The sequence below is a fragment of the Chelonia mydas genome, chromosome 20 (assembly GCF_015237465.2).
Source record: "Chelonia mydas isolate rCheMyd1 chromosome 20, rCheMyd1.pri.v2, whole genome shotgun sequence".
NCBI classification, from domain to species: domain Eukaryota; kingdom Metazoa; phylum Chordata; order Testudines; family Cheloniidae; genus Chelonia; species Chelonia mydas.
Genome location: NC_051260.2, coordinates 15249093 through 15271770, shown reverse-complemented (window position 1 = coordinate 15271770; position 22678 = coordinate 15249093). Strand labels below are relative to the sequence as shown.

General features: G+C 62.3%; 2 protein-coding genes across 6 annotated transcripts; one reads left to right on the top strand and one right to left on the bottom strand.

Moving 5' to 3' along the window:
• Window positions 1-407: 407 nt before the first annotated feature.
• On the bottom strand, window positions 408-14389 carry LOC102939121 (TLC domain-containing protein 4). The gene is made up of 7 exons (XM_037888149.2): window positions 14259-14389; window positions 9759-9929; window positions 9091-9180; window positions 7653-7711; window positions 6779-6873; window positions 3806-3879; window positions 408-3397 (listed from the first exon to the last, which is right to left on the bottom strand). Exons 2-7 carry the CDS (start codon window positions 9911-9913, stop codon window positions 3091-3093), a joined length of 780 nt encoding a protein of 259 aa, XP_037744077.1. The 5' UTR covers window positions 9914-9929; window positions 14259-14389; the 3' UTR covers window positions 408-3090.
• Window positions 14390-16418: 2029 nt separating this feature from the next.
• On the top strand, window positions 16419-22425 carry ECSIT (ECSIT signaling integrator). Of its 5 annotated transcripts, none has more exons than XM_037888150.2 (8): window positions 16419-16522; window positions 16974-17202; window positions 17797-18223; window positions 18450-18673; window positions 19116-19173; window positions 19830-19978; window positions 20749-20851; window positions 21779-22425. In XM_037888150.2, exons 2-8 carry the CDS (start codon window positions 17086-17088, stop codon window positions 21997-21999), a joined length of 1299 nt encoding a protein of 432 aa, XP_037744078.1. In that variant the 5' UTR covers window positions 16419-16522; window positions 16974-17085; the 3' UTR covers window positions 22000-22425. The 5 variants fall into 5 exon arrangements, with proteins under 5 accessions (XP_037744078.1, XP_037744080.1, XP_043389214.1 ...); XM_037888152.2 differs by having other exon boundaries at window positions 16469-16517; XM_043533279.1 differs by having other exon boundaries at window positions 16513-16538.
• Window positions 22426-22678: the final 253 nt, after the last annotated feature.

Below are 22678 nucleotides of genomic sequence, written 5' to 3'. Positions count from 1 at the left end.
GCTCTGGGAGGGGAGTGGGGTCTAGTAGTTAGAGAAGTGGGGGTGCCGGCAATCAGGATTCCTGGGTTATTTTCCCAGCCACAACACATCCACCCACCAGCCCAACATGTACACAGCCTGACGCACCCCCCCACCCTTGGCCCCCAACACACACGTTGCCCCACAATGTGCCCCCCATGCAGTCCATACAGCTTCACCCCTCCCCAAACATGCCTCCATCCCCCCCCACACACACACCAAGGTGGGCTCCACCTGTCATATTGAAATACCCTTTCAGCAAGGGGCTGCCTGCCCCCCACTGCACCCACCCAATGCACAACCCTCCCCCACACAGGGCACCCCCGAAATCACACGGCCACCTCTCCCTGCAGGGAGCCCGTGAGAAAGGGCTACAGGACGGCCCAGCGTAATAAACTAAATCCTGTTTATTGTTATTTTCATACACCAGCCGCCAAGGCCCCCGCGCCGCTTGGCGATCACAGTCCAGGGGGCAGGATGAGAGACGGGCCTCAGACGGGGGGATGCGCCCCTCATGAGAACGGTGCCGCAAGGCATGAGAATGATCTTGCCACATGATGGCAAACCTGAGTCCCCGCAATTCGTGTCACGTCCCTCTGTCTGTCCCCTCCCCCTTTCTCCTGCCGGCGGCACCCCCGAGGGGGTGGCAGCGGGAGCCTGGGTGCTGCTCTGGGGGGGCGCGGGCCAACGGGGATGCAGGTGTTTGGGGCGGAGGGTACGAAATGCCAGGTTTGAGCTGGCACCGGGCAGTGTGGTGGGCAGTGGATTCCGATCGCCCCCCAGAGAACAGGCTGGAGAATTCCCCGGCATCGGGCCCGGGCTGGCGGGTTTGAGTTCAGGGCTGGGCTCCGGCATGATGGGCTTTGGGGCGGAGAGTGAGGGTGGGGACCAGACCAAGGAAACGGGTGACAGGGTAAATGCTCCAGGCCAGCCCTGAACCCGGCAGCCGAGGGCGCCCGCTGTTACTAAGAGGCAATTGACAGCCAGGCCTGGAGGGGTCGGAGGGCGAGGTCCTCAGCTGGTGCAAATTGGTGTATTACTGACCGGTCCTACTGTCCTTAGAGACCATAACCGGGATTGGGGCCCCCATTGTGCCAGGGGCTACCCAGACCCCAGATGACATATCAGGGGCCCCCCATTGTGCCAGGGGCTGCCCAGACCCCAGCTGAGATGTGGGGGGCCCCTCTTGTGCCAGGGGCTGCCCAGACTCCAGCTGAGATATTGGGGTGCTCCCATTGTGCCAGGGGCTGCCCAGACCCCAGCTGAGATATTGGGGTGCTCCCATTGTGCCAGGGGCTGCCCAGACCCCAGCTGAGATATTGGGGTGCTCCCATTGTGCCAGAAGCTGCCCAGATTCCAGCTGAGATGTGGGGGGCCCCTCTTGTGCCAGGGGCTGCCCAGACCCCAGCTGAGATATTGGGGTGCTCCCATTGTGCCAGGGGCTGCCCAGACCCCAGCTGAGATGTGGGGGTGCTCCTGTTGAGCTGGGGGCTGCCCAGACCCAGAACGAAGTAAAGTCCCTGCCCCAACGAGCTCACAATCTAAACAAAGAGCGAGAGGGGAAACTGAGGCACAGAATGGGCAGTGACTTGTGCAGAGTCACCCAGCTGGCCAGTGGCAAAGCTGGGGACGGACCGCAGGTGTCCTGAGTCCCAGCCCAGTGGCCTGTCCCCTGACACCCACACTGAGGGTCCCACCCCTCCCCTGACAGACAGACACTGGAGGCAAACGTGGCCGGAGAGGTCGGAGCCCAGCCAGGTTTGGGGGTGAGCTGGGCGCTCGTCCCCTGGCCCGGGGGGGTGGGGGGGTTGGGGTTAATAAATTAGTATGGGGGGAGGGTTAATTCCTCGCTAGGGCAGAAATGTCAGGTATGAAACAAGGAATCGAGAAGGAATTTGAGATTCTTCACTGGAAACCATCCAAAAAACCCGATCTCGGAGCCGACCGGAGCGAGACCTGGTGAGGGAGGCTACTTCAGAGTGTCACTGGGAGCGTGGAAATGCCTAGAGGCCCAGGCCGAGATCAAGGGGCGCTGTCTGGGCCTGGCCGAGATCGGGGTCCCCCGGCCGTGCCAGGCGCTGCACGGATAGAGTGGAGGACAGGCTTGCCCCACAGAGCTCCCAGTCTGAAGAGAGAAGGCACAGCTGAAGGGGCGTTGTCCCCCTTTAACAGACAGGGAAACTGAGGCACAGAGGCACCGCGACTCGCCTTGGGAGTCTGCAGCAGAGCAGGGACTACAGCCCAGTTCTCGGGGGCCCCAGCCCGGGGGGTTCTGAACATGTTTAGCTGGGGGCTGACCTGTGCCAGAGACACCCCTGCTGGGACCCATGTGGCTCCCAACTCTGCACCCAGCTCCCCCTGCCAGAGCAGGCTCAGCCCCAGAACCCTGCCCCGTCCCCTTGGGTAGGGGGCCAGGGCCTTATGGAAGGGGGTTGCTATGGGCCAGGAGGCATCTGGCAGGGAGGAGCTTGGGTCAGACTGCAGGATCCTGGGGGTGTGTGTGTGTGTGTGTTGTCCTCAAAAGCTACAAATAACCGTTGGCCCCCGGGGGTTCAGCACACGTGGGCCCCGCCCCCCCAACTCTCCAGCCCAGTAGTGTGGGCCTCCTTCCCCTTTTTGTAGGAGTTGGAGGGGGTGCGGAGGCCTGGGGAAGCTGTTCACTAGGCTGCAGCATGGCCCTACTGTGGCTCCCCGCTCTGCCCCCTGCCCCCCAGCCAGCTGGAGCCTCCGTGCCCCTTGTGCATGGACACGCAGGCCCCCACAAAGACAGGCATGCGCAGGTCCAGATGTCCCAAGTGCTCAATGCCAGTCCCGGTGCCCCATGGATTTCCTGGGTGCCTGGGGCATATGCCAGTCTGTGATCTCCATGAGTTTCCTAGCTGCCTGTAGGGCATGTGCCAGTCCAGATGCCCCTGTTGCTCAGTGGGGGCCAGTCCAGGTGCCTGGGGGCACACGCCAGGCCAGGGTATTTCTGTTGCTGTGGGCTTTGATGGGAACTAGAGTGGATCTTCCATCTGTGCCAGGAGCTTGGGGGCCCCCTGGCTGCGCCCCCTGGGGAAGTCCAGCTCCCGCTTAGTCCCCGTGGCTGCAGGCCGCCTTGCGCTCCTGGGACCGGCAGAAGGCCCGGTAGAAGCCCCGGATGATCTTGTACATCCAGACCAGGTTGAGGACCTCCAGGGCCAGGCTGGGCATGATCCAGGCCACCTGCACGGCCAGCCCCAGGCGGGCGTACTCGGGCGTGCCGTGCCAGGCCAGCATGCGGGCGTAGTAGCTGGGGATGACGGCGATGCGCACCAGGAAGAAGACCACGGTCATGGCCAGGCCGTTGGCTAGGACGAACCAGGAGGAGCGGGGCTGCCCCACGGTGTCAAAGAACCACCTGGGCCACGAGAAAGGCGCGCGGTCACTTTAAACAGCCTCAGGCCCCGCCCCCTCCAGCTCCTGGCATCACATGATCACATCAGCGCTCTCACTAAGCCAGACGCTGCCTGAGTCTGCAGAGAGCCTGAGCCCATAGCCCCGGGGGGGGGGGGGGGCGTGGAAGCTGCCCTGATGCAAGTCAAAAGGGTGTTAACTCCCAGCCCCACTGATCTAGGGTTGCCGCCTGCCCTACCCTTCAGCCCCCCTCCCCACACCGTCTGCATCCCAGTATCCTCTGGGGTAGTGGCACCATCCTTATCCCCCAGCGCCTCAGGAGAATTTGAATCCGTGTCCCACTGGGACACTCAGGCACCTTAGAGCCCCCCAGCACCAGCCCCTGCCCAGCCCGCCCCCGCCCCCGACTCACCGCAGGTTGACGAATGGGGTGGAGAGCTCGGAGAGGAGGCGGAAGTTGGCGAAATAGGGCAGCACCCCTCGGCTCTAGGGGAGAGAGAGGCTGTTAATCCCCTGCTCCAAGGGGCTCACGGGGGGGACAGATCCTCCACCCCAGGCCTGCTCAGGAACCACCCCAGAGGTGGGGGGCGCTGAGCTGTGCCCCAGCATGAAGTAAGGGGGGGGGTCGCTGGACTCACAGACCCCAAGGCAGAGTCACTTCCCTGAAGACCTGGAGCCATGAGAGGGGCCCACCCACCACCAGGTTCCTTTGCACCTTCTGTAGGGGAGAGATGGGCAGAGTCCCGTCCCCCCACACCAGCCCTGCCAGAGCCCCTCAGTCCCGACCCGCAGCCCCCTGCTAGCCCAGCCCTGGGCCTCCCCACACCCAGATCTGCCAGTGCCCCCAATCCTCACCCAGAGCCCCCTGCTAGCCCAGCCCTGGGATCCCCACCCCCCCAGCTCTGCTAGTGTCCCTCAGTCCTGACTCGCAGCCCCATTACCCCAGTCCTGGGTCTCCCCTACCCAGCTCTGTGTATGGCTCCCAATCTCAACCTGCCCCACCCCAGTTCAAAGAGCTGCCCAAATATTTAGGCCAGGCTCCCTCTGGGTGTCCCCCCCACGACTCCAAAGGTGCTAGTGGGGCTGTATCTGACAGCTGTGGGGGGGCTGATCCCCTGGGGAGCTCAGTACCGGGGTCACGCCAGGGAGGGCCGGTTGTTTGGTAAGGAGTCACAAATGAGACGTTTAGATGTTCCCATGGCCTGGGCGCATGCAGGGGGCAGAGTGGGGAGAGAGACGCCAGCTGGGGCTGGGTCCTGACTCTTCCTGCTGGCTAAGTTCTGGGGGGCCGATGGCCCCACAAACAGGGGAGACTGACCCGGGTGAAAACACGGCGCAAGTGAATAGCCCAGCTCACAGGCCTGGCCGATTCTAACAGGGCTGCCGAGCTGGGGTGTTACTTGCTATGGGGGGGGGAGGTGATTGCCCCCCCACACTTTGGTTTGCCTCCCTGACTTTTCATAGGTGCCTATGACCCTACCCAAGATGCTGCAGGCTGGAATACAGTCCTCTGTATTCTACGTGCTGCCCCAGGTTGGTCCCCAGCCCCCCACATTTCTGAGCTGACGCCCCAGCTGCCAGAGTCGGGTGAGAGTCGGTTTCAGTCCCCAGCTCCTGGAGTCCCGGGGCAAAGCAGCGTCCTGGCCCGCGTGGGGGCTGAGAAGAGCTCCTGGCCCTCAGCGGGGCGGATAAGGCTGCCAGCGCCAGGGGAACCCGGCTACGGCTGCAACCCCCCCGGTTCATAAGAAGAACCCCAAATACTGGTAGAAAGTCCCGATTCTGAAGCCAACGAGGCTCCTCCCCAGTGATCTGGGACCGGCTGGGGATGGCCGCACTGGGTGCTAAACAGACCAGGGGCGTCCCATGAGCCCTTAGTGGGGGAGAGGATCCCCCCATCCCCTCCACTGCAGGGTTCTTTCCCCTTCCCTGGGGGCAGCTGGTGCCAGCCCCTGTCAGAGCCTGGGTGGGGCAGCGGGTCAGGACCTCGGGCCTGTGCGGTCCTATGGTAAGAAGCAGATTTCTTCCCCAGGACTCGGGCGCCTCAAGGCAGGGGCTGGATGGAGCTCGGGAATTATTGTTCTGTGCCTTGCCCAGGGTCCCTGCCATGACCAGGGTGCCTAGGGGCTACCGTAATACACCTAATACACAGTATCAGGTCACTGACACACGCCTAAGGCTTTTTGGATGGAGATTTTCAAAAGCAGCCCCTGGTTTTTGGGTGACCAGCCTGAGCTGCCAGAAGGGGGGTTTCCAGCCAGCGCTGGCTGGTCGGCCCAGGACGTTCCACGGATCTCAGCTGACGGCGCCTCCTTCCCGGCCCGGGGAGCTTTGGTGCTAACAAGTAGCTGGGGCTGCGCAGGCAAATGGCCCCCTGCGTCCCCTGGCGAGTCGCTGGCCACCAAGGGAAGCCGCCTGGGGGTGGGGTGGGGGGGGGAGGCCCAATTGTTGTCTCCCAGCACAGCCCTGCAGCCCACAGTGTGAGTGCACATCAGCTGCCATCACCGTGGCATCTGGGCACCTCACCATCGTTGGTGTATTTAGCCTCACAATGCCCCTGGCAGGGCTATTATACAAAGAGGGAAACTGAGGCACTGAACAGCTATACAACTGGCCCAGGGTCACACAGGCAGTCTGTGGCAAAGCAGGGAATTGAACCCAGGACTCCCAAGTCCTGGGCTAGACCCTAACCACTGGACCATCCTCCCTGGTACAGCCCTCACCATCTGCCCCAGGGTGCCCACCCCGAGCCGCATACAAAGCGGGGAGTCCAGGGCCCAGCAGGGCTCATCTCAAGGGGACGCGCTCTCTGCCTTGAGCTAATGTCTCACGCAGAAGGTGGGTGAAATTCTCCGGCTTGTGCCGTGCAGGAGGTGAGACTAGATCTAAGGGTCCCTCCTGGAGTTAAACCCTCTGAGATTATCCCCTCCCTGCTGCAGAACAGGGAACGGGCCCATCTACCCCGGTATCCCGTCTCCAGCAGTGGCCAGTCCCCTTCGAACCCAGCTCTCGTGAATCCCAGTCCCTTACCCCCAAGCCCAGCCCAGCCTCCCAGCTCCCAGAGGCAGGTGCCTTGGGCTCCTCTGTTCTGGCTGCGTTCCCGCCCCTCCAGGCTTGGGGAGGGGGGACGCCAGCTGGCGAATGGGGGCTGAAATTGGAGCTTTGACTTGAAATGGGGGGGAGGGGGGTGGATTCTGGCTGGGATTAAAGGGGGGGGTTGAAGCTGAATTTGGAGCCTGGATGGACCCAGCCATTGCTCTCGGAGCGGGGGCAAAGGAAGTAGCTGGGGTGGGGGGTGCAGAGGAAGCACAGAGAGAGCAGAGATCTGGGGGGCTGGGACAGGGGAGGGAGCCTGCCCCAGAGCAGCCGGCCAGGACCTGGCACTGACCAGCACATATCCGTAGGCGTACAGCGCCACCAAGTGGTGGCAAACGAACAGGGAGTCGCCCAGCATCTTCCAGTACCGCAGGAGCAGCAGCAAATCTGGAATTGAAACACACACGGAGGAGTTTTAATGCAGGGGGGGACGGGGGGACAATGGGGGGACAGGTCAGTGTGCTGGGGCCCCCATGGGAGGGCGCTGTGTCAGGCTCAGCAATGGGGAAATGCACAAACACACACAAACAAACCCTACCAGCCCCTCCAGGCGCAGCACGACACCCCCCCACCCCAAACACTCTCCCCACATATCCCCTCTCGCAAGCCTGGCACCTCCCACCCCGAGCCTCTCAGAGCGGGGCCTGTAGCCAGTGTGTGTCCCCAGAAGAGGCCCGATTCCTGGAGCGAGCTCAGCACTGGCCCTGTCGGCAAGTCAGCCCTTTGGGGGCCCCACAAACCATTCACTGCCTGGGAGACCCTCACCCTGGGCTGGGCACCTGGATTTCTCCTGGAGTTTCCATCTATTCCTGGGGTCCTCAGCTTGGGTGGGAGGCACAAACAACTCCCACTTGGGTGGGGTTTCAGGGTCCAGCCCCCCTGATTGCCCAGCTGCCCCACTGCAGCTCCCTGCTCCAGCCCCAAAGCCTGGCCCTGCCGGGCAGCCCCCCAGGCCCATGGCCCCAATGCCTGGTGACTCCTTTCACTCCAGAAGGAAAAAGTCACCAAAATTGTAAGAAGTTTCCCCGGTTTTTTTTTAGGGTTTTAGATCATTTTGTGCCTGAAATCCCAGTTCTGGGGTCCCCCCAGGTCAGGGAGGCCAAAGAGCTGGGGGTCGCAGTCCCCAGGCCAGCCAGCAGGGGCAGCACGGTGCCCCCAGCGTTTACCGTAGAGCAGGTAGCCGCAGGTGATGGCCACGTTGAGTTTCACCAGGTAAGGGTCCCCCCTGGAAGCACAAGGAGTCAGGGGATGAGGGGCTGGCATGGGACGGGGTGGGGGGGGTTAGTATCGGGGGGAGAGGTGGAGCATGAACACAGGCAGGGGGGTGATCACAGGGCCAGCTCCCCCCCATCAGACGCTCGCTCCCCACAGTGCCTGGGCCCCAGATCCCCCTTGCATGCAACCCTATGTCCGGGCACCATGCCAGCCCCTGGGCTCCGGTCTCCAATGCAAGAGGCTGTGCCCAGCCGCACCGCGCAGGCTCCTCTGCCCGCCGATGCCAGCTGCTCGGGCGGCTCTGGGTCCTGGCAGCCGGGGAACAAGGAGGCCATTCTTCCCCGGCACAAAACAGTCTTTTATCACCTCTGCCACCATGTGACCTCGGGCCCACGGGACCTCCCCTCACACCCCCCCCCCCCCCCCCCCGGCCCAGGGCTGGCACCTTCCAACCAGCTGTGAGAGACAGGGCTTGGGAAAGGGACCAGGGCAAATCTGCCCCCCTGCCCCCAACTCTGAGCATGGGCTGCAGCCAGCTACAGAACTGTGTGTGTCGGGGGGGAGGAAGCCAGGGCTGGGAGAGTAGGGGGCTGCGGGTCGGGAGTGAGGGGCACCTGGAGGGAGCTGGGGGGCAGGGAGCAGGGGGCTGAGGGTCGGGAGTGAGGGGCACCGGGGGGAGTTGGGGGTGGGGAGCAGGGGGCTGTGGGTCGGGAGTGAGGGGCACTGGGGGGAGCTGAGGGGCAGGGAGCAGGGGGCTGTGGGTCCGGAGTGAGGGGCACCGGGGGGAGCTGAGGGGCAGGGAGCAGGGGGCTGTGGGTCGGGAGTGAGGGGCACCGGGGGAGCTGTGGGGCAGGGAGCAGGGGGCTGTGGGTTGGGAGTGAGGGGCACCGGGGGAGCTGTGGGGCAGGGAGCAGGGGGCTGTGGGTCGGGAGTGAGGGGCACCGGGGGAGCTGTGGGGCAGGGAGCAGGGGGCTGTGGGTCGGGAGTGAGGGGCACCGGGGGGAGCTGTGGGGCGGGGAGCAGGGGGTTGCGGGTCGGGAGTGAGGGGCACCGGGGGAGCTGTGGGGCAGGGAGCAGGGGGCTGTGGGTTGGGAGTGAGGGGCACCGGGGGAGCTGAGGGGCAGGGAGCGGGGGGCTGCGGGTCCGGAGTGAGGGGCACCGGGGGGAGCTGTGGGGCGGGGAGCAGGGGGTTGCGGGTCCGGAGTGAGGGGCACCGGGGGAGCTGTGGGGCAGGGAGCAGGGGGCTGTCGGTTGGGAGTGAGGGGCACCGGGGGAGCTGAGGGGCAGGGAGCGGGGGGCTGCGGGTCCGGAGTGAGGGGCACCGGGGGAGCTGTGGGGCAGGGAGCGGGGGGCTGTGGGTCGCGAGTGAGGGGCACCGGGGGAGCTCACCAGATGGGGTTGGCGTTAATGGCTCCATCGAAGAGCAGGATGTAGAGGCAGAAGAGGCCGACGATGAGCGCGTGCAGAGTGGAGACACACCTGGGGGGGATCACACACGGCTCAGTCCCCCCCCTTGGCCTCCCCGGGGATCACACATGGGTCAGCCCCCCCATAACACCCCCAGGATCACACGTCGCTCAGCCCCCTCCCCCAGGCCTCCACCGGGGGAATCACACATGGCTCTGCCCCCCTCATGGCCCCCGGAGGATCACACACGGCTCAACTCCCCCAGTGGCCCCCCAGGGATCACACACGGCTCTGCCCCCCCCATGTTGCTCCAAGCGCCCAGCCCCCGGGCTCGGACAATGACTCCTTTCAGCCCGTCAGACGCCTCACGCGCCAGGATGTTCTCAGGCTAAGCCCACCAGGAACGTCCGGACGGCTCCCGCTGGGGGCTGGGCCTAGTGGTTAGACGCTGCAGGGCTGGGAGCCAGGACGCCTGGGTTCTATCCCTGGCTCTGGGAGGGGAGTGGGGTCTAGTGTTTGGAGCACGGGGAGCCAGGACGCCTGGGTTCTATCCCTGGCTCTGGGAGGGGAGTGGGGTCTAGTGGTTAGAGCACGGGGAGCCAGGATCCTGGGTTCTGTCCTGCTCCCCTCAGGCCCGAGGACTGCGGTACCTGGAGTTCCACTCGCACTTTTTGACAGCGGTCAGGCCGCAGTAGCGGCGGCTGAGTGCCAGCGAGAGCTGGGGGCTGACGGCCGAGAAGAAGAACTGGAAGGTCACGAAGCTGCCGGCCACGATGCAGTAACCCAGCCGTGTGGACTCCTCCATGGCCGCTCAATGGCACCTGTAAAGGGAGCGTGGGGTGTGAGCGTGGGGCCCCACAGGGATGGGATCTGAAGCCTCCTGGTCAGGAAGCACCAGCCCCCACATCTGAGCGGGAGGAGAATCACCACTGGCTGAGAGCGTTATAGGGCATATGACACAGAGCAGAGCTGTTCTCGTTCCATCTAGCAAAGGGCAGCGGTACACACACACCCTGCCGATGCCCCTCACTCCTGACCTGCAGCCCTGGATCTCCGTGGAGCGGTGATAAGCCCGCGTCACAGAGGGGAGAGTACTCAAGAGTTTAATTCTCTCTGGTCCCCCCCGCAGCGATGCCCAGCCCTGTGCCCTTTTCCCACCACAGGCCCTTGGTGCCGTGTGGTGCTGCCCAGCCCTACTGCCAAGGAATGGGCAGTGCCTGGCACAGCAGACCAAGGCCAGCGGGGGGGGGGGCACCAGCAGCCCCCCAGGATGTGCCCCACTCTCTGGAGCCAAGAGGGGGATCTGGCCCCGTGGTGGGGGATGGGGAGGCGGCCATGCCCTCCAGGGCCGTGCCAGCTGGGTGCCCGGTGACCGCTGAGCTGGGGGCAGGGGCTGTTTGGAAAGGGATCCACGTCCCAACAATCAGCCCTGACTGCCCGGCCCCGGGGACTGGCCAGAACCAACCCCTGCGGATGCCACTGCAGCACAGAGATCAAGGTCCCCTGTCCCCAGAGTGGGGATAGAACCCAGGAGTCCAGGCTCCTAGCCCCCCCTGCTCTAACCACTAGTCCCCACTCCCCTCCCAGAGCCGGGGATCGAACCCACAGGGAGAGAGGCCTGATGCTGAGGGCCTGCCAAAAGGGGGGAGCATTATGGAATGATAAGGGGGCAGGAGCCAGGACTCCTGGGTTCTATCCCCAGCCCTGGGACATGAGCGGGGTCTAGTTGTTAGAGCAGGGGGTTGGGAGCCAGGACTCCTGGGTTCTATCCTCAGGGAGGGGAGCAGGATCATTTCTGTTTGTGAGCAAAAGGTGAGATTCTCCTAGAGGCCCAGCCCATGCCGCCAGAGGCTGGAGCTTTGACCCAGCCCCTGGATCTGGCAGGCGCTGGTAGAGATCCTTGCCCAGAGCAGCCCTGCTGCCTGTAATTAAGGATTTGCTTAATGAGCCTCCTGTAAACTAACCTCTGCACTGGAATCTAACCTCTGCACTTCATTCAATATTTGCTCAAGACGTGTCCTGCTGGAACCCTGAAATCCATTCTGAGGTGGGGGTGGGGATCGGGGCAGGTGACCCGGTGGGGTGGGGTGGGGGGGTTTGGGGCAGGTGACCTCTCCCAGCCAGCCCCGGGGGTCTCTATGCTCACAGACCAACCTGGCTGTGAGGCTGCAAACTGACACTGGTGGATCCAACCCCGGATCCACACCAGGGCCCGGCCCAAAGGAGCAGGCGGGGAGGGTTTGCAGATTGGGACCGAGGGGCACTGCCAGTGGCAGATTAGCCAATGGGGTCTGTGCCCAGGGACCCCAGAAAAATGAGTCCCCATGCCCCACCCCCGGCAGGCGGGCAGGGGAATGGACTGCAGGCGGGGGGCCCACTTGCTCTGGCCCAGGGCCCCACAAAACCGTAATCCACCTCTGGGCACTGGCTGGGGGGAGCCTCTGGGCACTGGCAGGGGCTGCAGGTTGGGAGTGAGGGGGGCCGGCAGAGCTGAGGGGGAGCCCAGGGTGGGGCTGTGGGTCGGGAGTGAGGGGGGCCGGCAGAGCTGGGGGGAGCCCAGGGTGGGGCTGTGGGTCGGGAGTGAGGGGGGCCGGCAGAGCTGGGGGGAGCCCAGGGTGGGGCTGTGGGTCGTGAGGGGGGCTGACAGCGGGCATGTGTGCGGGGAGGGCAGGCAGTGCCATGGGGCCCAGGGACTGAATGCTGGCTCCCTATGTGTGGGGAAGAAACAGGGTCTGGGTGGGTGAGGTTCTAAGAGGGGCTGGAGCCGGCCCTCCTCCTCCAGACCAGATACCACGGTGACGGGCACCAGGTAGGTACAATGGCTTAGAGCTGAGCCTGCTGCCCACCATGCCCATCAGCCTCATCTCATTGTTCTACACCTAAGAAATAATGTACAGCACCTGGCACAACGGGGTCCTGGGCCATGGCTGGGGCGCCTCGGCACTACCGTAATACACCTAATAAATAATGTGCAGCGCCTGGCACCATGGGGTCCTGGGTCATGCTCCTAAGCCCAGCAGTAGCACTCCCTGCAGCTCCGATTGCGCCGGCTCCAGCCCCGACTCTGCCGCTGACCTGCGGTTCCAACCCCTAGGCCTGATGGCCCGTGCCCTGGTCCAGGAGGAACAGTTGCGTTCGCAGCCCTCGGTGGTGTTGGCAGCCGATGGCTGTGGCAGGGGGCTGAGGCTAACCGTGGGATCCCCGTGGCTGGAGGGTTTTCAGAACAGGCGGGACGAACAGCGGGCAGGGATGGGCTGGGCTTACCGGGTCCCACTTCAGTGCGGAGGGACAGGGGCAGACGCCCTCGCAAGGTCCCTGCCCCACCGACAGGCCTGAGCGCGGGTACTGAGTGTCTGGCTGAGGTAACCGGAACTGGGTCTCAAGTTCAATCGAGATGCCACCTCCTGCTTTCGCTGCCAAGGGAACGGATCAGGGCCAGAGAACAAAGCCGATTGCGGCTGGGAGCCAGGCCCCCGCGGGACGGAGCATCAGTGCCAGCTCCCTGTGTTCACGGGATTCACACAGACTGATGACATGGAACGGATGGGGGGGGATAGGGTAATGCCAGGGTCCACCTAAGTGGTTCGAGTCTGGCGGGGGCTGGGAGTCAGGACTCCTGGGTTCTATCCCAGTTCTGGGAAGGGAGTGGGGGCTAGTGGTTCGGGAGCAGGGAGTCAGGACTCCTGGGTTCTCTCCCCAGCTCTGGGAGGGGAGTGGGAGTTACAGGTTAGCATGGCGGGGAGCGTGGGAGGGATTTCGGGGAACTTGGCAACCTCCAGGGAAACACCCGAGGTGCCCGGCTCGCAGGGCGGGTGAGACGCTCACATTCAATAATTAAAGGTTGCAAAACACCAACGCCAGGGAACAGGAACATGCAGCTAAACAATCCAGTTTCCGCCACCTCCATCTCGCCTCCTCCACGGGGTTAATTAGTATCATTCGTTTTGGCCGGTCAATACGCAAATTGGGCAAGTAACGAAGTGGCAAAACTTGCAGCCAATCTCCCCCCGCCTGCCACTAACCCTGTCTGGGGCCAAAAGCCAGCCTGGCGTAATGCCCCCCTCAGCGGTGGGGTCGGCCCGGTGCATTCTGCGTGCCCAGGCTAGAAGCCCTGGCTGTGGGCCAGCTCAGGGATGAGTGACAGGAGGCCTGATTTCATGGGGGGCTCCTCCCAGTCTCCCCAAATGCACCGTGCCAATTTCAGCATGCTAGGAGGGAGCCCGCAGCCCGGCCCCTCATGGCTTCCCCTCTTCCCACAGCATTGGCTTCCCGCTCCAGGCAAGCTCGGAGATCCTGGAAGGGAGCAGGATCTAGTGGTTGGGGGGGGGGGGTGGGAAGCAGGGACTGGGAGTCAGGACTCCTGGGGTTCCATACCCTGAACCCACAGCTGCCCCCAATTCCCCCTCCCAGGACACAAAGCCCCCCACCATGGATCCGGCTCCCCCCACTCGCCCCCCAGGACACAGCCCCCCATGGATCTGGCTCCTTCCCACACGGATCCGGCTCCCCTCCCTCAACCCCCAGGACACAGGCCCCCATGGATCTGGCTCCCCCCACTCACCCCCCCAGGACACAGGCCCCCATGGATCCGCCTCCCCCCACTCACCCCCCCAGGACACAGGCCCCCATGGATCCGCCTCCCCCCACTCGCCCCCCAGGACACAGCCCCCCATGGATCCGCCTCCCCCCACTCACCCCCCCAGGACACAGCCCCCCATGGATCCGCCTCCCCCCACTCACCCCCCATGGATCCGGCTCCCCCCACTCGCCCCCCCAGGACACAGGCCCCCATGAATCTGGCTCCCCCCACTCACCCCCCCAGGACACAGCCCCCCATGGATCCGCCTCCACCCCACTCACCCCCCCAGGACACAGCCCCCCATGGATCCGCCTCCCCCCACTCACCCCCCCAGGACACAGCCCCCCATGGATCCGCCTCCACCCCACTCACCCCCCCAGGACACAGCCCCCCATGGATCCGCCTCCCCCCACTCACCCCCCCAGGACACAGCCCCCCATGGATCCGCCTCCACCAGGACACAGCCTCCCACGGATCCGGCTCCCCCCCCCAGGACACAGCCCCGCCATGGATCCGGCTCCCCCCCCTCCCAGGCTCGCTCTGCCCCGCGTGGCTCGCACGATTCACCCACCTGGGAGGCTCCTGCCCCCGGGCGTGGGGAGCCGGCTGCTCGGAGCCCAGGGGCTCCCGCCGCGCTCCCAGCTCCCAGGCGGCGGTCCCGCGGCGGTGCCACATCCCAGCCCGGGGCCGCCCCCCGCCCCGCTCCTGGCTCTGACAGAGGGGCTGGCCAGCGCCCCCGCCTCCGCCAATCCCGGCACTGGACACGCCCCCTTCTGGGGCTAGCCACGCCCCCGCCGCCTGCCCCTTGCCCCCACCCCTTCGTGGGGACCGGCCAGGTGGCAGGTTCCAAGGTGAGGGACGAGCCAGGCCGGCCATGGGGGTGGCTCTGAAAGCCAGGACGCCTGGGTTCGCTCCCTGTCGCGGGGGGAGGGGCTAGGAGCCAGGACGCCTGGGTTCTATCCCCACGGCAGGAGGGGAGGGGGAATCTAGCATTTGTGGGAAGGGGGGGCTGGGAGCCAGGACGCCTGGGTTCTAGCCCCGTGGCGGGAGGGGAGGGGGGCTGGGAGTCAGGACGCCTGGGTTCGGTCTCCTGAACTTACAGCTGCTCTGTGGTTAAAGCAGGAGGCAGCTGTGAGTCAAACTCCTGGGTCTATTCTTGGCGGGGGCGGGATTGGGGGGGGCGGGTGTCTAGTGGTTAGGCCCAGGGCTCCTGGGTTTCTAGTCTCACTTCTCATACTGCCTCCTTGTGTGACCATGAACAAGTCACTTCCCCTTCCCGTGCCTCAGTTTCCCCTGTTGAATAACAGGGACAATCCACACATCTCCTGGGGCAATGCACATGCAATGCTTGAAAGAGGGAAGTTGCTGCTTTCCTCTGCTGCCACGGCCCCACGTTGTCCCTACAGCCCCACGTTTACAGAGGCACCTTTCAGCCTGAAGCCTGTTACAAAGAGACATGCAAAATAATCACAAAAGGGATCACGAAATCCACGACTGAAATTCAGCCACTTCTGGGGTGGGATCCAGGGGTGGTTTAGACAGAGATCCCTCCTCCAGCGCTGAGGTTCAGTCACCCAGGGGTGGAATACAGAAGCTGTTTATACAAGGATTCGCACCTGGTGCTGAGATGCAGCCACCTCTGGGGTGGGGCATGGCAGGTGTTTAACAGTGCACAGCAATGCCCTGCCACAGCTTGGGGCAGGAGTGAGGAAGGATCCAAGTGACCCTGGGGGGAGAGAACAGGCCTGGAGGAGGAATCAAGTGGGAATGTAACGTTTCCTCTGTGCTGTCAATAAAGCTGAAGTTGGGGCCTGCTCAGCAACAGCACCCGAAACTCAGCTCCCTGGCCTCGGGCAGGCAGCATGCGGGGGTGGGGAATCCAGGGACCGGCTGGGGCAAAGGCAGGGTCATGCCCAGGTGGTGGCCCCTGGTGGGGGTCTGGTAAAGCAGGGCTGGGGAAAGGAAAGCCAGGGCACCCACTGGGCCAGCGAGGAGATGGAGAAGGAGGAGGTCCCTGGGCTAGGCCTCAGGAGATCTGGGTTCAGTTCCTGGCTCGGCCACAGAATCCCTGAGTGACCTTGGGTGCGTCAATGCCCTGCCCTGTGACTCAGCTTCCCCATCTGAAAAATGGGGTTATTGACCCTTCCTTTGCTGTGGGGCAGGGACTGTGTCTATGCAGCACCTGACACAAGGGGGTGGGGGGACTGATCTGTGTGTGTGGTGGGGGGGTGTTTTGAGGAGGAAATATTAAATAATAGCAGAGCCTCATGCTTGGGCGGTGGGGTCTGTCAAACCTCCCTGCAGGCCAGTCCTCCCACCCGGAGTCTGGGTGAGAGCCGCCCCGAGGGGGGAGGATGGTTTGTACCTGGCCCTGCCCCATGTGCCCCCTACCTGGGACAAGGTGCCCCGTGGTTTGTAACCAGCCAGTGAATCAGGGAATCCCGCCGGTCCGGGCCCGTCTGAGGCTGGGTGCGAAGGGCTTGGCAGCTCCCGGGCACTGGCTGATTCATCCTCGCCCCAGCCCCAGCCAGGGAAACTGAGGCACAGACAAAGGAAGGGACGTGGCCAAAATCGGGGGGGGGGGCACGAATGGAACCCAGGAGTCCGGGCCCTCTGCCGGGGGCGGGAAGGGACACAGGGGCGAGGCCCCCTGCCCGGGAAAGGGGGGCAAATAGGACCCACGTGTCCGGCTCCCCGCCCAGGTGGGGTGATTTTGGGGCGGGGGGGAGGAGTCTGGGAGTGGGCGGGGTTTAGAAACAGCGTGCGTGATTGACCCCGCCCCCTGACCCGGCAGGGATTAGAGGGGGCGGTGCTAAAATGGCGGCGCCCGGTGGGGTGAGGCCGGCCTGGGGTCGGATATGGGGGGTGGCAGGCTTGGGGTCCCGTGCCATGCCTACCTGGAGCTGGGAGTGCAGGGGGTGCCCATGTGGACGGGATGGGGGGCATGTCCCTGTGGAGGGAATGAGGGCGGGGGGGGGCTGGATATGTGGGGAGGAGATGGGATTGGGGGGGGGGCATGTCCATGTGGTGGGGGGGTCTGGGAAGTGTATGTGTGAGGTGACGGGCTGGGGGTTTTGGGGGTCCGGTGGCCTCCCCGTGGGGGATATACAGGAGTTTGGGGGCAGGGCATGGGGAGGTTGAACGTGTGTGGCTGCATATGGGGCACCATGAAGGGGGGAGCCTGAATGGGTGATAGGGAGCTCTCTCTCCCCCCCCCCCCCCCAGTAGATTTCCTGTCCCCGTGTGCTGCAGTAAATCTCTAAAATCCGTCTCGGTCTGTTTCAAGCAAACCCTGGATGTCAGGCATGGCTGAGCCTGCCCCGTGATTCTGAATCTCCCAGCTCCAGCCTCCTTCCTCGCCAGCCTCTGTCCCGCGTCGGAGGGACAAACTCCCCACCATGAACTGTGTGCGGAAGCTGCTCCTGGCCCGAGAGCTCTCTGCCGGCCGAGGCATCCTGCGGCAAGCCGCTCCGGGGAGGGATCTCCCGTGGCTGCAGGAAAGCAGCTGTGCCCAGGTACCAGCTGTCCTTCAGCGGGGCAGCACACTGGGCACCATGTGAGAGACAAATTCCATGTGGGCCCTGCCCCGAGCAGCTCCCAGTCCAAAGGAAACCGGCCCAGGGCAGGTGGGCAGCCCTGTGGAGTGAAGCATCAGGGATGGGATTGTGCATCTTGTAAACCTCTCTCTCTTCTTATTTGGTTGCCCAAAATTTGCTGCCCAGAGGGATCTGATTTTGAGACGGCCTGAGGACCCCCCACCGCTCCCGTTTGTTGTAATCTGAGGGGAGTGGAAATGGGGCGGGGAAAGAGGGCAGCAGGTACCTGTTCTTATGAGTGGTATCACAGTGGATCGGTATGATGCACAGGAGAGGCTGCTCGGAAGTAGTCTGAGACCCAGCGGTTTCATTGCACACAGGCGGCTAAGCAGCTGTCAGATGGTATCAGTCACTGCTGGCCTGCAACCTGGCATCCAGTGCCCGTGAGCCAGGGGAATGGAATGGCGCTGTAGAGTGTGGTACGGATATCTAGGGCCTTGCCCCACTGAGAGGGTTCTAATCAGGGAAAATGACAGCTGCTAAAGGCCCAGTTTATATCTGATTCTCTGCTAGGGCTTCTGGCCGGTTCCTGTGCGGAGCATCCGGAGTGGTGCTGCCCTGAGCCGTTCCGATCTCGTCCCCTCGGCAAGCGGGGACAAGGAGAAAGACAGAGGGTCCCGTGATGGGGCCCTGGTACCCTTTGATGAGCTCTTCGAGCGGGCCTGCAAGGGAGACAGAAACAAGGCCACCTTCAGCCGAGCGGTGGAGCTCTTCTGCCAGAGAGACATCCGGCGGAGAGGTCACATCGAGTTCATCAATGCGGCCCTCAGGAAGATGCCGGAGTTTGGGGTGGAGCGGGAGCTCGACGTCTACAACAAGATCCTGGACGTCTTCCCCAAGGAAGTGTTTGTGCCCCGCAACTTCATCCAGAGGATGTTCAACTACTACCCGAGGCAGCAGGAATGCGGGATCCACGTCTTGGAGCAGATGGAGAACTATGGTAGGGATGGGAGGTGCCCAAACACCTATAGCAGCAGTGTGGGTTAGCGGGTAGGGCTGGGGGGAGTGGGAGTCGGGACTCCTGGGTTCTATTCCCAGTTCTGTCACTGACTCCCTGGCTGAACTGGGCAAGTCACTTAACCCATCTGTCCCTTAGTCCCCATGGTGAGGGCCAGTGAACGCACCGTCCGCGTCTCTTACCCGCCTCTCCTCCCTCGTATGCGCAGGCATCATGCCCAACAAGCAGACGAAGTTCCTGCTGCTCCAGATCTTTGGTGAGAAGAGCCATCCCGTTCGCAAGTACCAGCGGCTCATGTACTGGTTCCCCAAATTCAAGCATGCCAACCCCTACCCGGTCCCGGCGGCCCTCCCCCAAGACCCCGTTGACCTCGCCAGGTTCAGCCTGCAGCGGATTGCCGCGGACCTGAGCGCCAAGGTCACGGTCTATCAGGTAACCAAAGGCACTCGGCTGTAGCACGTTGTCTGTAGCCATGGGAGTGACTGACTCTTGCTCATTGGGGTGTGAGCGCCGCGGGGGAAGGGACTGGAACGCGCCAGGGCCTCTTGCTGCACAGCGGTGGAGTCCCAGAATGAGCTGAAGGCAAAGCTAGTTCTGGTCAGCTCGAACGACCCCTAGCACAGCCCGATGCAGAGGAGAAGGTGCTTGCAGCAATTGGGGCATGGAGCACCCTCTAGACTGTTCTATGCGCCAAGGAGTTTACTCCTCTGTTATCTGGGGCCCGGCCTCCTGGGGCTCGGTCCCCATCTTGGGCAGGGGGCCCGGCCTCTTGGGTTCTACAGCCAGGCAGGCTGTATTGAACTGGGGGAGTGGGTCAGGGATCCCACGCATGTGAAGGATGCTGTCTCTAACAAAGGTGTCTTCATCCCTGCAGATGCCTCTGACAGATATTTTGGATGCCGGAAAAGAGATCACCCAACCGCACATCGTAGGTACGGGATGCCCCAGACAACCTTGCCTTTGAGTGGCCGGTGCTGGATTACGTGGGAGCGAAAAGTCTCTAGCCTGTTGTCTGTCACCTTTTGGAGCCTTACCTAGAGGGGACGGTCAGCACTGGGACCATTCGGTCTTGCTGGCTAGAAGCAGCCAGGCTGTGGGGAAGCAGAAGTTGCGAGCCACGTGGGCTACGCCTCACGTGACCCTGGACAGACTCAGAGAGGGGGGCGTTTGGGTTGGGAATGGGGGTGTCTCTCTTGCCCCATTGACATGGATTTGCTCGCCTTCTTTATGGGCTCACCCCAACCCTTCCTTCCTTCCTTCCTTTTAAATAACGAGCCTGCTCCGGCGCTGAGGAGCCTAGTGTCTTTAGAACCGCTAAGGAGGTAAGCCTCTCTGTAGAGCATCGCATCCCGCTCTTGGATCTGGGGTAACAGATGCGCAGCTGGGGAGTCCTGGCTGTCGATCACAAGCCCAGCTCCTAGGTAGAAATCTCAGCCTGGCAGATTCTCCTGCTCGGGAGAGCTTCCCCACCTTGAGTGCTTTTGCTTGGTGTGAAGGCTGTTCAGCGCAGAGCTGTTGGATTGTGTTCATTCTCTCCTCGGGTAGCTAATCCTTGATTTGTGGCATGTGTGGTTTCCCTTCTCTTTAGGAATCCAGAGCCCCGATCAGCAGGAACTCCTGGCACGCCACAATCCAGCCAGGCCCGTGTTTGTCGAGGGCCCCTTCCCCTTGTGGCTGAAGAAGACGTGTGTTTATTATTACGTACTCCGGGGAGAGCCACTACCTCCTGAAGAAAAGGTAAAGAACAGTCTTGCCGCCCTGCATGGGGCTGTCGGCTGTGTGCTGCGGGCTCTGGGGAGGAGGGTCTGTATTTCCAGGCTGTTTCCCTGCATTGCAAACTCCACGGAGTTGGTGCTGGTTTGGTGAATGACATGAGTCACTCTGGAAATGCTGTAAGTCTTGTGGAGGTGGGGCAGGGTGTGGGGAATAGGCTATGGGGGCTTTCCCCCTCTAGGGGGCGCTGTCTCTGACCCAGACCCACAGCATGGGGACTGGCTGGCTCAGGGGAGTCAGACTGGAATATGGGGTTTTTCCCCTCTAGGGGACACCAGTTTTATTCCCTCCTTCATTGGTGGAGACCAATAATTACCTCCACCTGACAGCCATTCATTGGCCTGCACATAATGAGTTTGCCAGGTCTCAGCTCATTCTTAGCTGGGCTGGTGAACATATTGCCGAAACCACCAGCACAATCTGCAGTGACCAGGCCCCTCACCAACAGCCTCAATGGAGAGGTCGAGGTCCCCTCTTCCACTTAGGGGGTCTGTCCAGGGCCGACTCAGGGATATTGGGCGAGGAAGTTCGCTCTGTGGATACACAGGGCTGCCATTCTGGCCTCTTTCTCTGGAAATCCATGGACTGTGCAAGCTGAATACCTAGAGGAGTGGCCTTGTCTTGTCCAAGGAGGGCAGAGAGATGCAGGTTAGCCATTGGGTAGGGCAGAGGTGTTGGGGGGGGGGGGGGGTATTTACTCCCCCATATAAATATCTTTCACCCCTCCCCCTTAGGAAGAGGTGATAGACTCCGAGAGGAACTTCTACTACTCCATGCAGCTCGACCTGGACCTGGATCGGGACCTCTGGGATAACGAGGAATTTTACGTGGATGAAGGTAACTCATGTGGGGCTGGGCCGCTGACGTAGGGGTGCATTTAGAGCAAATCCTATCCACTGGGACAGTCGGGCAACGGGAGAGCCAGAGCAGCTGGCAGTGAAACAGAAATAGATCCCAGAAATTGATCCATCCCTCTGGAGGCTGTTCCATAGGCTAACAGATATCTCTGTCCTCGCTCACCTGGAACCTACGGCTTCTGAATGCCTAACTCCACCCCTCAACCAAAGCCGTTCCCCCTTGGTGTAAGCTTCCAATGCCTGTAATATTTTGTGTCAGCCTCGAAGTTGCTAATTCAAATCCAGCCCCAGTCAGCAGTGGATGAACGTTACTGCCACAGTTACTAGTCTCAATCCTAATCCAGAGCTTCGGAGAGAGGTCTGCAAGGACTGTATAAACTAGCCCTGGCACAATTTACAAGAGCGATCCCAGGATGATAAGAATGATCTTTTTCCTCCCCCTCTTATCTCTATATGATCCCCCAAGCAAGAAAGAAAGCGTCCAGGTCACTTAGATCAGCATATACTTTTCTTCCCTACCTGAACACGTTTAAATCTGAACTCCTCTGCAGCGGGATAGAATAGCGACTTCTGTCCTAAGTGGCTGTGTTGCAGCTGTTGTGTTCTGCCCCAGAAGTGGCCGCATTTCAATGCTGGGTGAAAAAAATTAGTTCCTGGATGTGTGGACTTTGCATCCTTGACAGAGAAACCACCTCCCCCCTGAGGGTGGAGGATTATTGTTGTTCGGTGAATTGACAGTTTTCTTGTGGAGGGAGGGGTGGAGGTAAGATTAGGACCCCAAGAATCCTGATTTCCAGTCACCCTGCTCTCACTACTGGACTCCACTGCTCCATTGCACTGTATGCGAAGTGCTGTGGGGTTGCTAATATTGACGCTGCTTCTGTTCTCTCTGTCCTGTCCCCTGCAGTGGAGGAAGGCCCTGTCTTTGCCATGTGCATGGCCGGGGCAGGAGACCGGGCCACTTTGGCCAAGTGGATTTTGGGCCTGCAGCAAACCAATCCCATTTTGAGTCAGACGCCGGTTGTGTTCCGCCTCACGCCAGGGCCCCGAGAGCTCCAGGTGGACTCGGACTCGGAGAGCGGCGAGGAGGAGATCCCGCAAAGCTGGCACGCGAAGCAAGAGCTTTAAACCTGTCTCTGTTTCATCGACTTCCTTGGTGATTGTTTAGCTGCATGTGGCTCCTTCCTGCCTTGCGAATCGAGCAGATAGGCCAGAGGGAGTCTGCTTCAGCAGCCACCATGGCATAGGAATGGATCCGTCCTTTCAATCAGTCTGAGCCACTTTTAGTACAGTTGCATGTAATGGGGGTGCTGCGAATATTCGCCTGCTCCCCATGCCCATGCTTCCTTCACTCTAGCACTAAGTACTGTATTGCATATTGGGTGAATGCGCTTAGTCGCCATACGAGTCGGTGTAGCAGTCTTACACTGGGACCTGAGCGTTGTACGCGGTGGTCTCTGAGCACGGCAGTGGGAGCCCAGAGCCTCCTGAGTTGTAATCCCAGCTCCTCTTAAACCGCTCCCCGGGGGCGTGGAGCAGAGACGTTATTAAAAAGCCTTCAGCACTTTCTGAAGAAGACAGGGAACAAGCCCAGTCCTAGCCCTGCTGGTCCTTCTCCATAAAATGGGGGCAGGTCAACATTACCACATGGCTTTGTGCATTGGGGGTCCCCTGCCCAAGCCAGTAAGGGGCCTGGCAGAGCCTGCCCCAGTTCCCCTCGCCTTCCCCTGAAGCTGCTCTGAAAACTAGCCAGGAGCTGGCCTGATGGGGGTGGGGGGGCTGGTCGGAGGCCACTGGTGAGACCTTG